The sequence below is a fragment of the Cuculus canorus genome, chromosome 1 (genome assembly GCF_017976375.1).
Source record: "Cuculus canorus isolate bCucCan1 chromosome 1, bCucCan1.pri, whole genome shotgun sequence".
NCBI classification, from domain to species: domain Eukaryota; kingdom Metazoa; phylum Chordata; class Aves; order Cuculiformes; family Cuculidae; genus Cuculus; species Cuculus canorus.
The window spans coordinates 111,250,414-111,275,593 of NC_071401.1; the positions used below are offsets into that span (position 1 = coordinate 111,250,414).

The following is a 25,180-nucleotide window of genomic DNA, read 5'->3' on the forward strand; positions in this document are numbered from 1 at the left end:
CAGTACAGTCACGTATTCAATGTACTTATCCCTTTTTTGTCCATTTGTAAGGACATTTTGTTACAGGAATGTGCTCGACACCTGCTAAAAGATATTATTGTATTTAGTTAGTTTAAAAAGAAGCCAGCCAGGAAGATGTTCCTCCTAAAAAAGTTTTATACAATTAAAATATACATGCTTAGCATTTTACATTCAAGATCTCTCGAGTACAAAAGCCTGCTTTACTTTGTTATGTAACACTGACACCAAATACGATGCAGCCATTCTCGGACTAAAAGATTAGAACATTTTACAGAGGCTTTTAAAATTTCATGGGGAAAGCGAGTCACGTGTAGAACACTTCACGTACTGACTTACATTAAAAAAAAAAGCTAAACAAGTGCTTTAGTTGGAAAAATATATACATATATTTGAAGATCTGTTACTTAAACAGCAGACTCATGATAACTTTAGAATGTAAAATAGCAAGTGCAAGTAGATAAGGTTGTTTTTTAAATAGACATATAGAACTCCATTTCTTACAAAAATAGACATCCATATATTTTATTTTTGTGGCAGACTTAGGGTTTGTATGTTTTCATTTGTTTGGGGATGAATCCTGCTTGAATGTACAACTGGAAAAGTTACAGCTTTTGGAAACTAAAATATCTTGTCTTTAGGTAATCTAAACTCTTTAAATAGTTTTATAGAAATAGTTATAGAAATACATATCCTGAATATACAAATAAAGAAAAAAAAAAATGACATTTTCAATGAAGTAGGGATTAATTCGGTGGCACTGAAATCAAAGTTACCAGTGACCTAAAGGACTTCACTTCCACTTTGAGGGTTCACAGTCTTAGTGCACATGTATGCAGTTCCATCTGTCTGTCAGGGGTGAGTGAGGAATGTGCTTTTCAAGCCTGCAACAGCTTCAGTCCAATTAAGGTATTTGGCTCCGTCTGCCTGGAACGAGAGCTGGTAGGCTGGTTGCATAGTGCTGAGATTGGGGAAAGCACCGGCATGCCAAGGGCTTGTCTTCATTAGTCTAAGTCCTTGTCCTTCGGGATAAGGTGTACGCGTTGTTGATGAGCCACAGTAAGGTCAATATGCAGTTAATGCTGTTCTTTTAACATTAAGCAAGAGTTGAAATGCAGGCTGCTATCACCTTTGAGAATACATACAAGGGTGAATTATTTTCTGAAGGAAGACATGGCTTTCAAGACGATATTACATTTTATTAAATTAATCTATATACATAAATCCAAAATACAGCTAGAGTTAAAATCATTACTGCTCTAAATGCAGCTAGCCCTTGCAGGAATCTAGCCTGACCCAAGCCTGTTTGTTCTCTTTTGATACACGCACATATGGCTTCGTGTTAAAGGTAACAATTTCACGGGTCTAAAACAGGCCATGGGTCAGCAAAACCAGTTCCTGAACCTGGAAATTTGGTACTGTTAAAAGAAATGAAGACAAAGGCCTACTGGTAACAGTAGGGGGGTAAAAGCCTGGCTTTCTCCATTGCCCCATTTCACACGCTGAGTTGGTAATTCCAGATCAAAGTTGTCTTCATGAACAAAATAAACTGTGTTTTAGCAAGAGAGATGATTTGAGCTTCAGGGTTGCTTTGAGCCTAAATACTTTCACTTGGAATATAAATGACCAACTCAACCTCTTTCAAGCTCACTAATGTGTCCATTCTTCAGTGAGCTTCCATCACTGTGAGAGGAAGGTAACAAATATTTCTGACACCTTTCCCATATTATCTCTCCTGCAAAACATACGTCTACTCTTTTGCATTTAATAGTTCAGATGAAAAGTAATAGTGACTTTTGTAGGAGCAGCCTCTGAAGAATCAGCTTCCCTGCAGAAAGACATCAGATCAACCTTCCATCTTCCACATTTGTGCAAAACTTGTTTGTTTTTGGAGTTGGTGCCTGGTATGAAGGAAAGTAGAGGAGTTGCTTCTTAAGGTTCCAGTGGTGCTTGACTTCAGTAGGTTGTTTTTTTCCCCCCTCCTTGGTGTTATTAACCCACACAAGGTCCATCTCTCTGGTGGGCTTTGCTCACAATATTTCAATATCCCACTGCTGTGAAAGTTTGTTGTCTATTGGCTGATTCATGATGATGTGATTCTTGTCATAATAATTTCCTCCTTAAAAACAGGAAGGACAAATTTAAAAAAGGAACAAATGCTCAGAAAAGTCTACACATAATCTTTACTGAACTGTGACTAAATAGGAAAATTAGCTGAAAAATAGATATTCCACCAGGGAGGGGGGCTGGCGCCTGCCCCTCCACCTCTGAATGTTTGTCTCCTTCAAACCGTCACTTCTCAGCTTAGGCCCTGAGGAGCTTCATTAGGTAGGAAACAGAATATACCACAAACAGGAGTCCTCAAATGTACATTTGTGAAAGAAACAGCACTTCTGAAGAGCGTTTGTTGAGCTCCCACTGTGTGTCTGGATTTTTAGGGCACATACTGCTACAGTAGAACTAAGACTCGCAGACACATCTGCCATCATTTGTGGGTATCCATTCAACCACAAACTTACAAAGTGCTTAAAATAACGCTTCTCTCCTTCGAATACATGTAGCATAGAAATGACAGTGCCTTTTTTGTCATTATATCATAAACAAAAACCCACTAAAAGAAATAAGTGTTCTGAAGAGCTATCAAGTGGTATCTCCCTCCCTCTGCTTTCAACACTTTTGCAGTAACCTAGGCAGCACAGCTCTCCCATACTCTTAAGAGCTGCCATCAGTATCACCAGTTGCATTTAATGGCTTTGTAGTAACTACTTATGAATTAGTAATTGTGGTTAAACTCCTTAGTTCCAGAACCCAGGAATGCTCTATTAGTTCGAGTGGCTGAGAATTCATCATCGGTTAAGTTTGAGCAGCAGAGGTCAGATGTGTAAATGGCCGGAGGGCGTTCACTGAAAAGGTGATGAGGACTCCACCCGTGGGGTGTGCCAATACCCTGGTCTGTCAGCCCTGCAGGGCTGTGTGGTTGTCAATTAATTTACTTAGACCTTTCATCTGAGAAGACAGGACCAGAGAGCCCCCAACCTCATGACCAGCCACTGCCGTCACTGCTCCACTACCTTTCCCTAGGGATAAAACCCTAGACACAGCAGCAGGGCTTGAACAAATTGTGTTTGAGGAACAGGCATTCCCCCAGTGAGGCAGTTCTAACCATGAGGGTTAATTAGAAGGATTAAGACTTGAGCAACGAGAATTTTAACCAGACCAAAGCCATCAGGAGTGAGCACTTTTCTCTTTTTGAGCCACAGCTATTTTGTGGTTGCTTTTCCCTCACCATTTTGTCTTCTGTAACATGCAATTCTTGCCACAAGCGCTACTGAACTCCCTCAAGAAGAATAGTTGATCTGATCAAAACAAACCTCTGGCATAAGAGTAAGATTCCCCCATCCCATTGTTTCTTGTCCCACTGTCAAGTAACTGGACATAAACATAATAGGAAAGATAAGGTTAAATATGGAATTCTAAGTACAAAAAGAGCTGGAATACAGCCATTAACGTCAATCAAAAAGTGCACTTAGAACATGTGAGGTTAATTGGTTTTCTTTTTTTTTTTTTAAATACCTTTAATATCAAGCACCAGTTGGTTGCTGAGGTATGAACTGATGGTTCCATCCTCATTGAGTCTCCACTTTTGCCTGTCCTTCCCGTGTTCTGCCCAGAGTGCAACTTTGGCCCCAGGTACATCTCTGCCACCAATGACATCCAGACAGGCATTGTTAGCCTAAGGAACAAGAAGAGAAGTGAAATCCAGACCACAAAGCCTCAGTTTCGCGTCTGACTTGTTTCTGTTTCAGGCACCACACAGATAGCAGTAATCATGCTACAGCTGGTAACAAGCCTGGCAAGCAAGCAAGGAACAGATTATTCAGCAAGTGACGAGCTGCTTGATCAAAGCTGGTGCTTCAGGTGTTTGTTATGTTAATCCTCAGCTTTAAACATCAATAATAGACTATCAAGGGCAGCACTAATACAAAATCCCTTACTTTCTTCATGTGTTCAGAGAAAATTCTTAACTCATTAGAAGTAATAAACTCCTGACTTTAGGCAAAACAATGTTTCTACTTCCAGGAACATCAGTCCCGTTAGACAGGTGTGAAAAGTAGTCCAGGTTGCCAAGCAGACAGATCAAATCTGTCTCTACGGATTTGGAGGATGTACATTATCAGAGTTTTGGCTTAAGAAGCATGGCAGAGGCCACAAAGCTCTCCTAGTGTTGTCAGCCTACAGTAAAAGTGAGAAGTGAAGGTGAAAGGATATAACCCACTTCCAGCATCCAGAAACTCACCTTGGATTTGAACAGTCCACGAGAGTAGTGCCAGATCTGGGTATTCTTGCCATTGTACGGGGACGCGCACACTGATGTTGCTCTTATATCTGCTAGGCTCCCAGCAACTGTCAAGTATTTACCTTGGGCTCGGTTCTTCACTCTGAGGTACACTGCTGGCTGAAACAGTGGGAAGGAAGAGAGTTATAACACAGACATTAAGAAAGTTGATGTGAGAATGCCTCCCCTCCATCTTGGATCAGTTTTCTAAAGTAAATGTTCCATTTCCAGCTTCAGACAAGGACGTTCAATAATTTTTTTGTTGGAAACAAGTGTGCATGTACAGCAGTAGTGCTTTTCACAGGCAGACAGTGAACTGTAAGCAGCAATGGCAGATAGCTTTTTTTTTAAAAAAGAAGTTACTTATGCCTATAGAACCAATTCCTGTGACATGCAAATATCTCTAGTTCAGCCCATGTCACTCATTCCAAGGCCAGTAAATGGGCTGCAATCCACAAGGCTTTTATTCTCAGGACACAAAACTTACTGAGTCATGTATTCAGCGACTTCAACCCTCATTAACTGAAATACACAGAGATATTAGGAAGACATTCTTCACAATGAGGATGGTGAGACACTGGCACAGGTTGCCCAGGGAGGGTGTGGCTGCCCCATCCCTGGAGGTGTTCAAGGCCAGGTTGGATGGGGCTTTGAGCAGCCTGGTCTGGTGGAAGGTTGGAACTAAATGATCTTTAAGGTCCCTTCCAACCCAAACCATTCTATGATTCTGTGACTCTATGGATATATGGCAGAGTTACACCATTGCTTTTGAAGATACATGGAAAACAGGGCACTGACTTGGCATGTCTGTTTATTTAAAAAACAAGGAGATTTTGTAGGGCTATTGACCGAGGTCGAGCTTTTGCTCTCTTATTCACTGATTTTGGCACAAATAAAGAGCAGTGAGTTATAAAAGAGCAGCTTGTCTATCTACTTTTCACAAAGCTAAGAACTTTGTGGGTTTAAGGCCTGAATCTTTGAATGAGACTGAAATTGGCTTACTTGGCATGAGGCAGAGAGGGAAAACCTGGTGGGACCGCATAAACTTTGCTTGAAATCCAGCCTACTGCAGAACACAATTTGTTCTGCCTTCCATTTATGTTAATTATGAACCCTTCCAATGCAGAATGTTTTTTCTCTCATTATCATCGTTATTAAGGGAAAAATGTAAAAATAGAGCATCTACAGAACACGCTAATGAACCATTCAGAAAAACAAAACTTGGCTCAGAGAAACTAGGAATTATTTCCCTTTAGGAGCCTAATATAGAACTCAATAACTGCCACTGGAGGAATTTTCTGCTTCAGTGGCCTTCTAGTAGGGCCTTCTGCCTGTCATCATTTGGCCTGATTTAAAGAATACAATGCACCCCATTATACTCAGCAGTAGAGCTGATACTCATGTACCAACCCCTGTCCAAAAAAATAGTCCTCAAGATTTTACACTATACCTGCTTCACAGGACGAAGGGAGCCAATTGCTTTCCAGCCACTGTGTTCACTCCAGTTTGAAATCTCACTGGGCTCCAGCAGAATCTGCCTTCCCAAAAAATTGCACCCTTCATAAGCAATCCACCTGGATACAGAAAACAGAACATGGAAGACTACGTGTTAACCAGAAGAAGCCATTCAAAGCCCCCAAACATCTACACAGTAGTGCTAATACCAAACCCATACTGCTGTGCTGCAAAACACAGTCCATTTCAGCGGTTTAACTGTATCCTGTCTAAATTAAGATCCCCTTTTCTGTTCGTCTCTCTGAACCTTGTAAATTCTGCCCCCCCTCTCTGAAATTCTTCCCACTAATACAAGAAGCTCTGCGTGAATCCAGATGGGAACAATGCAGGTTTCAGCAGGCACACATTAGGAAACTAGGAAGCCCCACACCAGACTGCACCACTTGCAGCTTTGCCTGGCTGTACATACTAACGATGACAGGATCTTGTCCAACGTTTTCTTTTGTTAGTTAAAGCTCGCTGTAGCTATTCCACTTGTCTGAAAACACGTACTAAATATTTATTCCAAAACCTATACAGTGCTGTAACAGACTTTCCTATAGTGAACCTATCCAAGTCATGCACATGGCTGAATAACAGAGTTGAAGCACTGGCACATACAGATCCCTTGTTATCCTGACATCTGCTCAGTAAATACTGTGTTGCTGCTGACAAAGGCAGCCTCAAGATCACAGATCGGTTTTGTTTATATCAATAGGACATTGTTGTACAGACAGAATCCCCAACCCTTGATTCATTAACTCATCTGAACACAAAGCAAAGACTGGTTTCCCCACCTTACCTGTTTTACAGGTCAGCTGCCAAGAACACAACAGACGGCTGCACTCTTTAAAGTGAGAAAACATCCACGAACAGTGCTCACAGCACCTGTAATTTACTTTTTCCCATTCTGCATAATTTGGAGAAACTGAGAGCCAGCCTTGCACAGGACTCCATGGAGGCTGAAATGCGCTAACTGTGAAGTGCCTCATCATGAGGGTCTATCACTTTCTTCACATCAAGTCCCATACCCTCTGCCTAACAGGTATTAAGAGCAGCCTGACCACCACTGTCTGTTCCTTGGACCTCTAACACATTCCTGACTTTTTTTCTTACAATGCCCTCTGTGAAGGCACCAAGATTCTTAATGTTTTGGAGCATCGAAAGGTCTCATTGGAAATACAGCTTCTGTTGCCCAAGCAGACGTTTATAGGAAACAGAGGAGAAGGACTGTTACAGCAATAACTGTCTGAACCCAGGCTAAGCTTCTGGCATTCAGCAGCACAGACAAAACTCATCTTGGCCCTCTAGGAAAGCAACAGCCTCTGCTGTGCCAGCTTTCTCACACCTTGGAGCACCTCAGCCCCAGCCCCTTTCACCAAGCCACAGTCCAGGCTTGTGGCATTTTTCACCAAGGTGGTTAGGTGGCTCAGGAAGGATCCTTGTACCTAAGCCTGGCAGCAAAATGCCATCCATATACACATACAAATCTTTGTCACTTGTCTAAAGTTGGCAGTAGGCTTTGGGGCAGAGAGCAAAAAAACCCTCCAAATCTGCCTTCCTGAACTCTTGATTGCAGATAAGGCAAATAAACCCTCTAGTACATCCCCTAGGCTTCCTATGACCACGTGCCACCCTCAACCTTCAGGTTACCTATCCACAGCATGGGATGAGGACAGGCTGTGGAGATCTGATTCCTGGGGAGCATCACAAGGACTTCAGAGAAAGCCTGACCCTCCTCAGAGAGAGGGAGCCGGCTAACCTGGCTGGGATACTCATAGTCAAACAGGAAGGTGGGGGAAGAAGCTGGACTGTTCTGCTCACTCTCCCATGCTTTTCTGCTACGTGGTCCTGAAGCCCTCATCTTTATAGGCAACTGTGTGTGCAAAGTGATTCATTCCCAGTTCCACACCCCTGAGGAGAGGGCAGAGAAAGCTCAAAGAGATGTGCCTTCAGAGGGAAACACTTCAGGCTACAACACTTCCACAGAAGCATGAAGATTTCCACATTCCCACCAGAAATGTCAGGTGCTGCTCCCAAGGTCTTTTCTTCTCCAAACCAGCACAGATCACACGGAATGTGCGTGTATGCTGTTTTCAACTTCAAATGGCAGCTGCTTTCCAATCTCACCTAGGGCACCTCAAATCAACAGCAGATAATCCTTTCTCTGTTTTCATCAAGGGCTCAGGCTGGAAGTTGCACAAATGTTAGGGACTAGAATTTATAAGTGAACTGGCAAAGCTCTGTGGGGAAAGTTATGTTCACTATGGGCCCAGAGCTAAAGTCAATCCCACCGACTGCTCTTAAAGAAAGGTTTCATCCTTAACCAACCTTTTAAGAAAAGGTTTGTCTGAAATTCCTGAATGAAAACAGTCCATGGTGCTCTGGAGCATTAGCTAGGTTACGCTTAGCCTTCATACCAGACTCGAAGAATCAGAGGAGTGCTCAGGAGTGTTATCACACGTATCCCTAAGAACGGTTTTGACTTCTAGGTGGTAGCAGACTAGATGTGTTTGAAAAATTCACTGTAAGAATCACAACAGAGCTATACCTAAAGCTGTGGACAGCCTACAATAATTCCTTCCTAGTAAGTTCAAATTTTGCATGGTTTTATGTCATGATTTTATGTTTTTTATCCCATAAAGTCTTTCACGAAAATGACAGCATTATCTATGTGAGGAAGTTAAAAACAAACACAAGGCGCATTAGAGCGGCAGCGGGTTCCAGTCAGTTTCAGCTGCAGGATGAGATTCTGCAAGTCATTTGTTGCTGCTGTGGGTGTAGAGGCTGAAAACCCAGTTGAGACAGAAAACTTCAGAGTTCCTCCAAAAGGTGAAAGCAGGAGATACGGAAGAGGTTAGAAGGTCACTTCTGCAGATGTAAAATGGTTTTCATGGAAGACACTGGGTGTGTATTCAGGCTCATAGAGGGGAGTTAAACCAATAACAGGAGTAAATTACTGTTCCAGCTGTCGGATACGCCCAAAGCTTCTGCAGAAGCCGATGAGCACGTCAAGCTTCACTGAACCACTGCAGTGGTTTAAGTTAAATCACTGCACTTTATAGCTAGTGTTTTACAGCCAGTTAATAAAGGAAGTATGAGTTTACTCTACCTATCTTTGTAAGTGAGCAAGCAAAACTTATTAACCTTTAGTTCCTGGCTTAAACCGGCTCTATTGTTCGTTACTGTATAGGGATAAAGGGATGATTCTTACAGGAGGAAATACGCTCTCTGCCCAGAGTTTTTTTCATTTTGGGTCCTGATACAAAAAGCAAGTCTAGTACTCAACGATATTTTAGGCTTTTATATCGTCTCAATGTAAGAGTTAGGATGTAAAACACATACACAAAAAAAGGCAGTAATTGGGAGAAAACACATGCTCAAAGTTAGCTCCTATGATGCAAATCTGACAAGAGTATTTCTTCCATACTTACAATCCACTTCTCACCCATACAGACTGAGTGTAAAAATGAAGGTCCTCATTCAAAACAGAATTGATGGGTTCACTGAAGTGCAGCTCTCTGCCCTTGCAGCATTCCAGAGCGAACAGGCTGATGGAGGGCTCAGCAAAAACCTGGCAGGGGGGAGGAAAAAAAACAAAACCCAAAGTTTTACTAGAAATAGTCTAACTTCAGTTGTTACGCATGCCCACTGCAGTTTCATTTCCACATGCTGTTGGGTGAGATCATGCTCCTTCTGCAAATCTAAGAGCAAGGAAAAAAATGTGCATCCACCAACAAAGCACAGAGAGCTGAAACATCCTGGATTTATTAGTGGCTTTGTCATCAGTGTACAGTGCCCCACTGACACAGGCCAGACACAGTGAGTTGCTTTGAGATGCAGAGGTGCCTCTGTTTGCATTTGAAATATCTCTTTTTAATCCGATCCGTGTCATCAGAGCTTGGACTCCTTTTCATAAATCCAGTTTATTTATTGGAACAGGTCACAGCAGTGGTTCTGCAGATTAGATCTAAAGCAGTGAGGCAAATCACAAGTTTATTGTCCATAGACTTCAATTAGCGTATCTTAGAGATCTACCAACTGGAAAAGGTTAGAAATGTCAGAACTAAGTTCCCAATAGGCATTCCTATATTTCTTCTGACAATCCTGAAAAAATAGCTTAATTAGTAACCCTTTCAATCTCAAGTAGAATGGAAACATTTTTCACTGAATGTCCTTTCCTACATTTGAGAGATTGCCTATGAAAGCAAAAAAAAAAAAGATCAGTTTGCACAAAAATGTGGTACAGCTGTAAGATCAGCAGAACCACACAGAGAACAGATTTACATACACGAAGTCTGTGCCACACTAGAAGGAATACTTGTACACTTTTTCAGCATTTTTAATGTAAAACCATAAGGGAAGTATCATAACCAAAATCATAAGCACTTGTAATTTATATCTTGATGCAGCTGTTAAAGGAAGAGGGAATAGCTCTGAGTAACTGCTTCAATTAGAAGCCTCTCCTGGGAAGTCATGGTCTTCTTAGGAGATGTTACCCTGAGATAGCTGGCCCAGGCAAAGGTAGAATTTCTTCTGCAGCAAAGACATGGCCTCAGGTGGAATGAATGAAACAAAATCTTGAATTAAAGTTGACACAGTCACTGAGTAATGAAAAGAACTTAACTCTCATGTTTGAGGAGGCATATGTATTGTACTAAAGAGTTTCTGAAGAGCTCAGTGGTGATTCAGGACTTACGAATTTACTGGCACTGACTCAGTACCCTTGATATGTTGCCAATTGTTCAAATCCTGCCCCAGAGAAACTGCTTTTCTCTGTCAGCCAGTTAAGGGACAACGTAAGTCATGCAGCACTTCACGGACAGGAAGTTTGCTGAGGTGTTTTAAAGAAGAACCTAGGATCATCTACCTGCCGAGAGTTTTAAAGCCCACTGTGCTCCTATCAAAAAAAAAGTTACAAACCATAAAGAGATTAAAACCCATAATGTTTTTATTTTGGAATGTTACTTCTTCCCACCTGCTTTCTGCTGGATGGAGTGGATCAAATTTACAGTGTGTATCTAAAGGCTTACTCTGAAATCTAGACTAGTAGACCTACTACAGGCAGCTACTTCTCAGGTTGCTTTGTTCAGCAAGGCAGTATCATCACACTCCAATTTGCAAGAGCCTACTGCCTTGGCACTGGCTTTCACCTGATTGGAGACCAGAAGCCACATCCAGAACAGGTCCAACAGGGAAAATTTTCACAAGTGCATTAGTAAGCCTAGGAAACGCTATTTGGCATCCTTGGTGTTAGACATTGTTATCAAAGCCTAAAGCTTGTTGTAATATCCAACACATAAAGAGGTGAGGATGCTGCACTAGATGGACAAGTCATCTGATCTAGTATATCCATTTATATACCAGGAATCAGAAAAGCAAATTAGTGATGTTCTAGTATGGTTGAGGCCCATTAAGGGCCTCAGAAAGCCCCAGGTGGCTCAGCGTCCCAGCCTGTTGGCATGTAGCACACACTGCACCTATGTCACACATGTATACAACCGATCACGAGAACTGATACTACCTTTCCAATGAGACCTCAGAAGGACTTCACTGATCTTCACACAGACGTAAAGCACAGAAATAACATGCCGCTGTCTCAAGCACTGAAGCTCTCATATTTCCATAACCATATATAGAACAATGATCTGATTACCCACTTTATATATACCGTTCTACAGCAACAGCTGGCAGCAGTGACTTGCTCTGGCTTTTTTTCCCCATTTTGTTTTCATAGCTCCATGGAAACTACCAACAGTAAAAAACAAGATTTTGAGGCCGTGCAGTTACATTTACTACAGAGGCATCTTGTTCCCACCTTTCTTTGCAGAACGCTGAGGTGCCTTTTCACTCATTTTTAGGACAAGGAGTCATCACTGATAGATGTGTGAGACTGACAAGATCAGCTTTCTTCACCAAGGCCCAATCCCAACAGGCCAGGGAGCACCAGGGCTCTACGACAGCCAGAGGAAGGGCAACTGGGCAAAGAATACAGACAGAGGACAACCTCAGATTGTGGTGTTGCTTTAGGTGGACCCCAGACCCTGATTTTGAAAGGTGAGCATTTACCCATGGCTGGCAATTCATTGCTGTGTCTGGGTAAGGATTGCCTTAGCTTCCTTTCATAGTTATTTCAAGGTAAATATCTGAGATGCCATCCTTTGTCATCCTTGCAGTTGGCAAGCTTTCCCCAAAGTAACAAAGAACTACTTAACCTGATCTTTGTGCGTTAAGTAACTAATTGCCTTGCTTAAATGAGCACCAATATCTTTTCAAGAGGTTTTGCTTCTTCTGTTTTTTTAATGCCAGTGTCCAGGGAGGAACTTGAAGAGATGTATTGAAGAGGCTGGTCATTAAGGAAGGCCATATTTACATAGCATTGCAGCCTTGTGAACAGCGATAGTCTTTATTTAACAGGTGTGGTAGCCTATGGCTAATATAGCATGTGATGCCATGAAAATCACACAGCTTTTTTTCCCTCCCCACGGTGTGATTTCAGAGGCTGGAAGGTAAGCCACGGAAATCAACAGCATAAAAATCTCATGCACAGTTCCACTCAGCTTAAGACTTTCCCCTCAATGATTCAACTTTTTATTAATGGAGGTAATAATAGAATGGTTTGGGTTGAAAGGGATCCTTAAAGATCATCCAGTTCCAGCCCCCCCTGCCATGGGCAGGGACACCTCTCACTGGATCAGGTTCCAACCTGGCCTTAAGCACCTCCAGGGATGGGGCCTCTGTGACTCCTCTGGGCAACCTGTGCCTCACCACTCTCACAGTAAAAAATTTCTTCCTAATACCTAATCTAAATCTCCCCGCTTTCAGCTTAAAACCATTCTCCCTCACCCTATCCCTGTGCTGCCTGATAAAGAGCTCCCCCAGCTTTCCTGTAGCCCTCTTTAAGCACTGGAAGGCTGTTACAAGGTCTCCCCAGAGCCTTCTCTTCTCCAGGCTAAACAACCCCAACCCTCTCAGCCTGTCCTCATAGGGGAGGTATTCCAGCCCTCTGATCATCTACGTACCACAAATTTTTCAGAATTCAGACAGGATTTTATACTTTACCAGTTCATAAGAACATGCAATGCTATCCTGAAGTGTTCGATATCAAACAAAGATCAATGCAAGATGCGCTTCTTTTCAAATGCCTTTTGTTTGCAGTGCAAGGCTCAGGGGCTTGACTTACCAGAAAGCAATAATGCACAGACACAAAGCAGCTAACCAAAAGGTGCTGCAACTAAAAACCAATTTGCACACATGCTTACAATCAAAATAAGTATAGTTTGTAGCTATGGACAACATACGGATAAGCTTTCATTATGAATGTTGTGAAAATTCTCACTAAAAGTCCCTTTTGAGAAGGGCTCACCCCAAAACATTTTTCTCCTTGCAGCTTTTTTATTGCAAACTTAAGATTTTGCAGATTTTGATGGGAAAGCCTAATAAAGCCAAAGAACAAACCCCATGGGGCCAGACTAAAGCATGACTGCACTCCAGTCTGGGCAAGGCTTGGTACATTTCCCCACTTTGTGTCCCCGCTGACCTGTTGCTGTACAAACGGCATTCACCAGAGCCTTAACTGGATGAAACTCCACAGCTGTATTACAACATCCTTGGAAAAAATCTTTACTCTTCAGTCTTGGCTAACTCATAATTTACAACTGCCTTTACTGAAGCTGTGCTTGCCTGGCTACTCCCTTCAGTGTGGGAAGGAAGCCTGGCCAAGGGAGAGGAATACGGTGCTGGAAGACAGTAACACCCACGGTCCAGTCCCAGCTACACAAAATGACTCATCGCCTGGCCTTTGAAAGCACTGATTAGTTTCTGTATCTGATTTCATTATTTGCTTCACAAGAATGCTGGGGAGATTAGTTAACACCGGTAGATAACTTAGAAAAGGTAATCAATCTAGCAATACAGGAACTATCATGGTCAAACAGAGCAAGAATAAGGAACGCTTCTAAAGAAAAGGAAAAACAGAAATGGTATTGCGCAACCTACATCCAGATCTCATTTTTGTTTTCAGGAATTATGAAACTGGTTTAACTTTAGGGCTCAAGTTAACGTTTTAGAAGGAAAACTAATTGCTCACTGCAACAGTCCTGGATAAACTTGTCGGTGTTAATCACACCAAATATCACAGGGAGTTTAACAAAACAAAAGGCCCGAGAAAAGAAAGCACTAGAGATGAATTCTTCTTTGTGACAGCATCCTATAAAGGCTTCTATCCCAAAAGATTAACCTCTTCAAGCAACAAACGCTGGGTGAAAGCCCTAAGAAGCAACCATGGCCCTATAAGTGGCCTAGCTGACTTCACCCACTTTCCTGCCACCAAGTGAGAGGTCCACAGTCTCCTTTTTATGAATTCATGGCAAGGCAAAAGGCAAGTCCTTGCTGACACAGGCACAAATTCTTGCAGTGGTGCAGCAAATACAGTAACCCTTAACCTGTGCTAAGCTTTTGCCTGCCTGCAGAGTGGCTATATTAAGGACAAACCCAGCAAATTTCATGAACCAGCATTTCTTAAAGAGTGCTTTGGGATTTTCAGATGTAAGGAGATGATGAGAAGCAAGTTACATTAGTTCCAGTGTTCCCACCACTACTAAATAGATGTGTACTCTTCTAAAGTTGAGTGTGTAAGTGCCTGTTCACTTCAAGAAATACGTTCCTGCAAGATACACTTTCCAGGACATTTTCCTCACTTATCAATAGTATATGTAAAAGATTCATTGGTCTTTTGGAAGCATTCCCCTTTCAGAAAGGAAGAAGCCATGTAACACATTGCTGTTCAGTACACAATCTAGATTAATACACAGATAACGCAACGCTACTTTTCTTCCCAGAATACTGAAAACAAAGGGCATTACTTCCTCACTATCAAGGTACAGACATGCTTTGTTCCTGCTCTGTATCCTCTCATTAACCTCCAGGTTTTCCTAAAAGCTCTCAGAAGCACAAAAAAGTCTAGTATGTATTTGAGCAAAATGGAACAGCATGGGAAAAATACAGGCAGGGTCTCCTAAAGACTTAGTTTGAGTATTATACCCCTCAGAGAGTAAGCCAAGGTGGAAAAGATATTCCCAGGAAGAAGGGAACATTTTCCTCACTCTTCTTACAAACCTACCTAAATTTTGCTTTGCCACTTCCCAACAAATGGTGGAGGAAACTGGTTACAAAGACGCGCTGAATTCCTCTACGACACCAACATATAATAAATGGGGAAATAACCAAAGTTGAACTCTATTGATTTGAATTTCTCGAGGAACAGGGGGAGTCTGTGTGTGGAGGGCGAGGGGTAGCATGCCATCCTGGAATTACAACACCTTCACCTTTCAGAAAGAAAACCAAAACATCCCTCCACAAGCTAAAGGTTAGAACAAAAGCTAGACCACCTAAAATACTGCCATCACAGTAAAGAAATCAGACCATTGCTCGTCTGAGCCTGTTTATTTATCCAAATTCATTTGGCGTTGCTCTGAAAGCTTTGGATTTTTTTTCCATTTTAATCGGGCCAACTGAGTGACTTGGAAAGAGATTTTTCATTTTGCTATATAATTAAGCTCTTAAACAAGCAAACTATATTTCTGGCAATATTTAAAACTAAAACCTCAAAACTTTACTTTCCTAAAACCCAAGGCCTCCTCATTTTTTAATTTAGGACTTTTGCTACATTTGTTTGCAAATATTTTTGTTTGCATCAAAGCTGTATTTTCAGGAGAACAAGCTATTCCTTCAAATCCTTTCCTTATCTTCAACTGACTGATCTATTTTCAAAAAACACAGTCAAGGGTTTGCAGTCGTTCTTAGCTTCACATAGATTAAGGTGCTAGTGTTACCTTACTTAGCCACAAAAATCCCACCGTCACCCCACTCCTCGTTCCACCAGGTCACAAAAGCACAAAAACGCCATGAAGGATACTACAAATACGTAACTTCAGTCCTCAAATTCTCCTTCCAAAACAGAGAGCCCAGAAATCTCATGGCAGTTGACAACACCCAAAAAGCCCCTCAAAACTGTTGCAGATCTTAAGTGAAAACTCAAAATGTTACACTGAAGGTATTGCTACATGCAAAAGGAGAAACATAGATAGAAGTTCCTTTTAGTTGCCATAAGACATAGGAACAGAAAGGGCATCTTGATTCAGGGTCAAACTCAGAAACTGGTGGGGATGCCCAGAAATCTCCACACCCTGCAGGTGTTGGTGTCCTGTGCTGACTGTTATTGTTTCACAGCTACTTTGGAGCCAATCCTGCACAAAGCATCTGTATTCTTATATACGTCCTGCAGATAACGGCCCAGAATTGGGGCTTCTCTCACCTGTATCAAGGTAACATATAGTTAATAATCATTACAATCTTGCAAATTAGAAAGGAAATATCCAGATCCCCTGTCCCCAGGAGATTTGTTCTCCCATCACAAAGGATTGGCTGAAACAATCTGCTTTTAAAATAAACAGCTGAACCACATCTATGCCAGTCATTGGACTTGGACTGTTCCAAGGCTGATACAGAGCTAGCTTCATGAGTCCTTTGTACTACTAAAAGCATATTTTTTTATCCTCTGTCAGTGCCACACATGGGCTGCAGCTTCTAGTCAACATCTGGGATGCAGAAACCTCACACAGTGAAGCAATATACTGCTCTGCCCCCCAACACGAGAGTCCTTCCAATAGTTACACCTGCAGCAAATACATCTCACTTAAAGGGGAGCAGGAAACAATGCACATTAAGGGCTTGATGTTGGGGTTAAACTTTCTCCCTCATACGTGAGCTATTGAGACACCTCAGGTCTGAAATTGGGCTGGTATTTAAAGCTGAACAATGGAAGGGGTTCCCAATGTCACAACTGAATTCAGCAAAGCTATACAACAATTCCACTTGGGAAAACGCTTGCTGTTCTCTTGAATGAGCTAATAGAAATATCTCGTAATAAAAAGGGCTCTGTTCCAAGAACAGTGCATTGAGGACAATGCAAAGAATTAACTACGGCTGTTTCTGACCACTGACCAAGCTTACTGCTGTGTGCTCAACATCACGTCTGTACCACACAATGCCTCTGACCACTGTCCTGTGCGATTAGCATACACAATGTGTTAGGGTTGATGAGGGCATTTCTATTTGTAAAGCAGGTGTGGTTCAATAGCATTTTCTGCTGTTTAGTGCCTCCATTTTGTGAAATACACGGGCTCATAGTGGCAAGAGAGGAACTGAACTAAGAGGTGCAAGTCACTTACAGGAAGATGTGTGTAAGCTTCCCACACACAGCCTGCCAAACACTTCTCTCAGGGCCTGGCCCTCAGGAATCAAGGGCTGCCAGTAGCTTCCTACTATGCCAAACTGCATAGTTACTTCCCTGTGAGATTACAGGCTGGGGGATTTGGATGAAACCTACCAATTCACGTCAAAACTTCACTCTGATCTAGCAGAGCTGAGTGCAGAAGCCTAATGTGAAAAGGAGATTTTTAATCTGAAAACCAGGCTCTCAGCAGGTGGGAAAGTCTAACTCCACTGAAGTCACTGTATGTACATAACCTAGTGAAAAGATTACCAGCTCTCAATCTCAGGTTGCACATCTTTCCCACCACACCCATGGATTTCAGTGTTTTAGGGTTTTTTTTTGTGTTTTTTTTTTTTTTGTTTTTTTTTTTTTTTAAAAAAATCTGTTCACAAATAGAAAAATCTTTAATACTTGAAGAGAAATGAATTGAGAAATATTTAAAGTCTAGTTTTGTAAGAGTTACTTTTAGAGGCACATATCACATATACCAAGTTCGTGTTCTGTGATGAGGGAAGGAGGAAGAGTTTTACAGAAGTTGGTCAGTGCTAGGGAGGAGTGAGCAGAGCAGCCACTTGTTTCTCTTTAACCAACAGTGTTACAGCCAGCTCATCTCTTACGGCTTTGCACAGGAGTATACCAAGATATGGAACGAAGGCACAGGCATGACAGTAAGACTCCAGGGACATATATGTTGAGTGCAGGATTATGACAGGATCAAAAAAGCTGTATCTATCTTGTACCGATAGTACAACGCATACCTGTCTGACCTCCTGACCACAGAAGACCTCGCATCTCACCTTACTGCTACAATAGGTCACCTGAGTGCAAGTTGTCTGCTTGGGTAGTACAACCAACGTGACCTGAAGGTCACATGAAGACCATTTGCATGTGTAATAAGTACTTCTCCTGCATCTCAGGAGTCACCAAGAGAAAGGTTGGCCACATGAGCTTAGGACTAGACTATCTGGTGTGCCATACACAGCTCACAGGCCACACGCGTGGTATGTTATACCACTTTATTGACCCATGATTTGAGATGCTGTTAAGAGATGAAAACCTTTTTTATGTTTCTGCTAAATAGTAAATTAAACAGATCATGGCAAGTAAATGCTATCTTGTAATTTCAATTTTCTTGTCTTCTGTGTGCACTTTGCTTTAAGACCTTGGCTGTAGATGTAATAAAAGAAGTCCTGTATGCTTAGACAGCGTGACAAAATCAGCGTCTCACTGCACACTAAAGTAGCTGGCTGTATTTTAAAGACAAGTCAGAAAAATGCCAACTAATGCAACTCATACAACAAGCAACTTTCATCCCAGAACACCCAAGAGTGTGCACCTACAAGTGACCATGTGCATGTATGCACACAGCCTGGCTTGTTTCTAAACCAAAAAATCCCATAAGCCAAGAAAACAAACTTCTCTCTTTTCTCCATGTGGGAGTTTGTTTAGTGCAAGCACTTGCTTCAGACATCTGACTAGGAAAAGAGATCCAAAACATTGTTATTATTTTTTTTCTATAAGTCCTTACATATTGAATAGGCTTCAGGGATTTGATTGTAGCAGTCGGGCAGCCACAGGAACTGAGGTCAACAAAGAGGCCTTCTTCCAGCACACAGTGATTGTCAGTGGTTTCCCCTTGGTAACACAGGAGCCAACTGCAAGAATAATGTAACAAAAAAGATTAGCTGCTCTAGCTGCTTATTAACACTAAGTTTTTTTCCAGATTTAATATTTGCTACGGAAACAAGGAATAAAAAATGTTTGTTCTTGTTAAGCTTAATAGTAAGGTAACTTGAAAGGCTATGCGACAAAGCAACCAAAGCAGCAAAATCAAATCATGTGGTACAGAAATCTCCGCTCCAGAGTCAAATGGTGATAGTGGAATGCAGACACTTCTACTGTACCAAGTTCTCAAAGTCTGGAATAAATTCTAACTGGAGTTAGAAAAAAGTATCACAGTAACTGTGCAAACTTCCCACGGGGAAAGCAAAATGCTTATTACCCGAACCAATGACAGTACGACAGTTACTGAGATGCACTGCAAGACAAAGGGTCTAAGACATGATGCAATATGATGGGCATGTGTTATGCTTTTTCAGCTGTCTGAAATTTGGCAGCATTTAAAAAAAAATCATATTACTTAAAATGGTTGCATGTAAAACAACAAACTTACCATCCCCGAAGAACCTTAAAAGAACATGGTATGAATGATGTAAAATCAGAAACTTCTGCTGTGAAATCTATACATGTTCCTTGGAAATGTGTATTACTGAAAGCTTTGAGCTACAAGAATAAAACAAAACAAAACAAAACCAATGACCAGAAGGAAAATGAACACGTTATCATTAATGTAAACACAGATAGCTGTGCTCTTAGAGAAGTATCCATTCAATTCACAAAGATACAACAAATACAATTAATTCCCATTTGAGGAATTTTTACACTTCTACATCTGCTTTATTTTAGGAAGATGAAGTGTTTTATCGTCTCTGGGCCCAGTACAGGATGCTTCCCAGTGATGCAGTGGCAGAGGCATCAAGCATAAGTTCAGCTACAGCAGGAGAGGGCCCTGAGAACAAGAGAAGGCTAGGACTAAGGATGTTATCTTCCATCCAAAATACCCCTGAACTGCAGCTAACTCTTGCTACAGCTCAGTAATCCAGTGTTCAAAACAGGATGGGAAAGCGTTGGCCAAAAGATACAGGGCTACTCTTGACAAAGTGTCTTGAAATCTCCTATGACCATAGTGATTACAGACAGTTACTCGTTGAAGAACTAGCAGAATTTCTGGGGTAACTGGGTACTGCCTAGTAGATGCACCATGAACTTTTGACGTTCAGCTAAGCTGGTTTTAGATGCCACAGTGAAGAACGTCAAGCCACACCAAATCATACCACAACAGAAAGATGTGGTCAATTCACCTTGAAAAAGCAATAAGGTTCACAGTGTTGCAGTAAAAGATAAAAAGGAGAAAAAGTAGTGTGATATAGCCTATGATCTATAGCAAAGTTGCCTAGAATTCTGTACCCTTGGGCAGCCACTGTGTAACTGAAGCGAATTTCATTTTAAAGCTCGAAAGAGAGGCTGGAAAAGAATGAAAAATTCAAGTGTGTCAAGAGAACAGATCATACTCAGTAATGGAAGAAAAACACGATAGCTCTTGCAAGAGCTACTTCTCTCTTTATGCCCCAAACTGGCCTAGCTTCCTGCCAAAGAAAAGATATCAAACGTTTTGCCAGAAGAGAAGACCAAACATGAGTATCAGCAAAAGATTTTATGGAAAAAGTCAGCCTCTGTTTTTAGAAGAAATGAATATATTTCCTGTTAGAAAGAACAAGGCAGGCTTAACCTGGCCACGTACACTGTAACTGCAAATCAGCTACAATACTATGAATAAAGTGTAACTGATTTTTCTGCAAATATAATTACACTACTACATCACAAGCCATCTATTTAAGCTGTAATTATTTAATATTTTCTACCCACTTATCACAAAGTTCTTTATAAATGAGTATATATATACAAACACACACACGCACTGTCTTTTTTTCATAGGCTAGAAGCTATGCAAGGCTTTTAAAAAAGACCTGTAACTTATTTTTATACAGAATATATGTAATAATGAATGATGGTCTTAATTTGACAAAAGCTGGAATGAAGTATTGATTCCTCAGTGAAAACACTGCATATCTGGAATTAAGTATCAATCTGCATCTCTCTTCACTTTGTCAGGTTTGACATTATTATAAGAGGTTCCGCTTCCTAAAAAGGCAACGGACAGCACGTTAAAATACAAACACAAATTAACAGAGCAATTATTTCCATTTCCTAATCATCTGTACAAGTCAGCTGCTATTGAAAAAGGCTTTGTTCCTGCTGGGCAAAACCAAGTTCTAATAAATAAAATGAACGGCTGTTTATAGTCAGTGATTTCAGGCATTCTTATATGTATTTTCTTTATTCGGGAGCCTGCCAGGAGGAAGAGGTCAGGATAGTTACTGAGAGATGTTAGAAAATGTAGTTGCTTTTCAATTTCTGGCAAGCAACTGAAAACAGAAGTGAAAAAAATGACACACTCTTGCAGACAGTGAATACAATTCCCTTAGCTTGGACATATGTTTACTAAACGTGGGAGAATGCATAATCATTCAAAATAACTGGTATAGGGCTTATCCAAGGATTAAACATTAGAATGCTTAACAATTTGCAGGTCATATGCACTATGCTTTTATGTTCCAAACTAAAAGACTGTTACACACACAGAAGCTTTTATTTCACTTTGAAGGGTGACTTTTTCATACCTATCCAGAAGACTGCCCTTTAATTTTCCTAACTAATTTAATGTTTTCCCATAAAAACTTACTCAAAATATGTCCCCTCCTAAAAGAACTGTAGCAATATTTTGTAATAATTTTATAGTAGGCATGTTGGTGTTCTGTTGACAGTCGGACTTGATGATCTTAGAAGTCTTTTCCAACCTTAACAATTCTATGACTCTAATATGAATTACGTTCTTCCTCCCGTAGCTTTAGGGCAGAATCCTCTGAACATCAGGATTGCGGTAAGTCAGAGTAGCATTTTTTAAAAGTGGCGTTAAGACTGCTATCAGAGAACAAAAAAGGCAAACTGCTATGTAGTGCATGTCAGTATTTAAAGGTGATTGTGCATATACACACACAGAGATTATTTTTCTTTTTTCATCAAAAATAAAAAGGCTGTAAAGCACAATTTATTGAAACTTCAAAGGTTTGAATTGGTCTTAAAGGTCTGAAAAACTGGATTAAATCACTCAAAGAACAGTTTTTGGAAGATTCTGAAAAAGTAGAAGAGTTGAAGATGGAGAAGAAAGTTTCTTCAACTGTTTGGATCCCACTGGTTTCCTCTGAGTTGGTTATTTTATCTGGTATCATTTAGCAAGGCCTTGCTATGAATGTACTTGCAAAAGTTTGGATTTGGCTGCAAACTGCCTTATGAATAGGTCTGGCAGGAAATCGGTGTTTAAGACTTAAAATAATACACCAATTATGCCTTCAAAAAGGAAGCATTTCCTGTACGCCTGGCTTAATAATAAAACCGTAGAACTAGAATACTTGGAGAAAAAGAAGGGTGTGGTCAACCTGCTAAGTAACACAATGTAAGTATTTCCCATGCGCTTATGACTATTATACCCATCCAAGCAAAAGAGAGCAAAATTGTGTCCAGATGACAAAATACTTCAGCTTTCTGAAACAGAACCTTTGAACTCTAAGTCTCTTTTGTCTGAAGAAAACTGTAATGTTTCTTAAAATAATTCTTTCCAAATTTTCTCAATTAAGAGCATGTTGTAGAAAAAGAAGTATAAACACTCAGGTCATCACCCCTGCTAGTAGCACATTCCAGGACAGGAAAAAAAAGTAATTGAGCAGCTAATACTGGAAGGGAAGAGAGCCCTGTTGAACACCGCAGGAGATACAGACCATCCTTGCTGATAAGCACAAGCAGTTAGGGGGAGTTTTGGTTCTGCAAGATATCACAAAGGTAATCACGGAACATAATCTTGTAAGATATTGACCAAAAGTGCAAAACCCTAAGCTCCCACGTTCTTGAGACTAAAATTGAATTATAGGGGCTGCTTTCCCTAATTTGACACCAAGTCAGACAGGACTTCCAGGGAAATAGTTAGAATGTATCACAGAAGAAATTTATCACAGCCTTGCTGTAATCAGGATATGTTTGGTTAAGATCCTATGTTACTGTGACGAAAAGAGAAGCAAGAAGCAAGCTGGTACCTGCTGTTAGAAAAGCAGCTATACACGATTGGGAGGCTACGAAAAGCAGAGCTACCAGCATCCAAGACTTAAAAATTCAACCTCCCTTGTAGATGCACCTGCAGGTTTGAAGAGTGCAGTTCAATTTTCTGCAGTTTATACCTTATTCTTCACCTCATACACCAACAAGATAGTGACAAACCAGATGTAATGCAAAATAATGGAAAGAATATATGCCACAAAGAGAAAGATAAACACACGTGAAAGTTAGCTACCAGAAACAGGAAGGAAAGAAGATGAAAATATATAGCTAGAGACCAAAGATAACTCAAAACCTACTGAACTGCTTGCATTTCTGCAAACAGAATACTAAAACGTATGATCTGGAGTACAGCAAAGAACATAACATTAGCAAGCTTAACCTTTACCCATTTACTATTTTTTTCTGTCAATGTTCTGCTGTATGGAGATGATAATACTGAGATATCATCTGAAGTAACAAAGCAAGACATTCAACATTACCTGTATTTAATTAGTAAAGGTAGTTTGGTACTAGAGACAGTTAAATAATGTCAACATACCCAATGTGGAGGCTCATCCGTTCCAAGTGGTTCCTGCAATGATAAATACATACACATGCACATAAATAAGTAAAACTAACTACAATTCATTTCCTAGAAGTCATGTCAAGTTCCTGAAATTTGTTAATTATGAAGAGAAGAGAAAAGAGCAGAGAAGAACACAGTTCCCATGCTCTTGGCACAATTCTTTTCCTCAGCCTCTGCCATCACTGCCTGTATGCTCACAACTACCTGCCTGACTATTCAGACCCTTTCCACACAGAGAACTTGCATCAGCATTAATTAGTTCACATAATGTGGATTAGAGCCCATGTAAATGTCTCCTTATTTATTTTTTAGTCTATTTCTTGAAAGAAAAAGAGAATTAAAAACCAGAAAATACTGGGACACTTCTTTCAACATGTTCTATTCATAGAATAGATTGGGTTGGAAGGGACCCTAAAGATCATCTAGTTCCAACCTCCCTGCCATGGGTAGGGACATCCCACTGAATCAGGCTGCCCAAGGCCCCATCCGACCTGGCCTTGAACACCTCCAGGGATGGGGCAGCCACAAGTTCCCTGGGCAACCTGTGCCAGTGCCTCACCGCTCTCATAGTGAAGAAATTCTTCCTAATGTCTAGTCTAAATCTGCCTCTCTCCATTTTATACCCATTCCTCCTGGTCCTATCCCCACAAGCCTTTATGAATAGCCCCTCTCCAGCTTTCCTGTAGGCCCTCTTCAGGTACTGGAAGGTCGCTATAAGATCTCCTCTGAGCCTTCTCTTCTCCAGGCTGAACAAGCCCAAATCTCTCAGCCTGTCCTTGTAGGGAAGGTGCTCCAGCCCTCTGATCATCTTTGTAGCCCTCCTCTGGACCCATTCCAACAGCTCCATATCCTTCTTACGTTGAGGATTCCAGAACTGGACGCAGTATTCCAGATGAGGTCTCACAAGAGAGGAATAGAGGGGCAGAATCACTTCCCTCAACCTGCTGGCCATACTTCTTTTGATACAGCCCAGGATACGGTTGGCCTTCTGAGCCGCGAGCTCACGTTGCTGGCTCATGTCGAGCTTCTCATCGGCCAGCACCCCAAAGTCCTTCTCTGCAGGGCTGTTCTCAATCACATCATCCCCAATCCTGTACTGAAAACAGGGATTGCCCCAACCAAGGTGCAGGACCTTGCACTTGGCCTTGTTGAACCCCATGAGGCTCTCAGAGGCCCACTTATCTCAGTCTATACAGGTCCCTCTGGAAGACATCCCGTCCTTCTGGTGTGGCAACCACATCACTCAAACATGCCGAGGGTGCACTCAATCTCGCTGTCAGTATCATTGATAAAGATATTGAATAGCATGGGTCCCAATGTGGACCCCTGAGGGACACCACTCGTCATGGATCTCCATCCGGACTTTGAGCCATTGACCACTACTCTTTGAATACAACCATCCAACCAGTTTCTCATCCACTTTACCATCCACCCATCAAATCCATATCTCTCCAATTTAGAGAGAAGGATGTTGCGGGGGACCATGTAAAAGGCTTTACAGAAGTCTAGACAGATCACATCTGTTGGTTTACCCATGTCCACTGCTGCGGTTACCCCATCATAGAAAGCCACTAAGTTGGTCAGACAGGACTTGCCCCTGGTGAAGCCATGCTGGCTGCCATTAATCACCTCCCTGCCCTCCATGTACTTTAGCATAACTTCTAGAAGGATCTGTTCCATGATCTTCCCAGGCACAGAGGTG

General features: G+C 41.4%; 1 protein-coding gene across 1 annotated transcript in view; it reads right to left on the minus strand.

The window, feature by feature from the left end:
* Positions 1–162: 162 nt before the first annotated feature.
* CRYBG3 (crystallin beta-gamma domain containing 3) overlaps positions 163–25,180 on the minus strand; it is a 94,773-nt gene continuing 69,755 nt past the window's right edge. The window contains exons 15-22 of the mRNA XM_054080455.1: positions 23,452–23,484; positions 19,297–19,406; positions 18,652–18,778; positions 9,283–9,422; positions 5,805–5,928; positions 4,316–4,474; positions 3,592–3,751; positions 163–2,137 (exon numbers count right to left, since the gene is read on the minus strand). Of these exons, the coding sequence (XP_053936430.1) occupies positions 2,049–2,137; positions 3,592–3,751; positions 4,316–4,474; positions 5,805–5,928; positions 9,283–9,422; positions 18,652–18,778; positions 19,297–19,406; positions 23,452–23,484 (942 nt within the window). The 3' untranslated portion in view covers positions 163–2,048. The remainder of the gene's footprint in view (positions 2,138–3,591; positions 3,752–4,315; positions 4,475–5,804; positions 5,929–9,282; positions 9,423–18,651; positions 18,779–19,296; positions 19,407–23,451; positions 23,485–25,180) is intronic.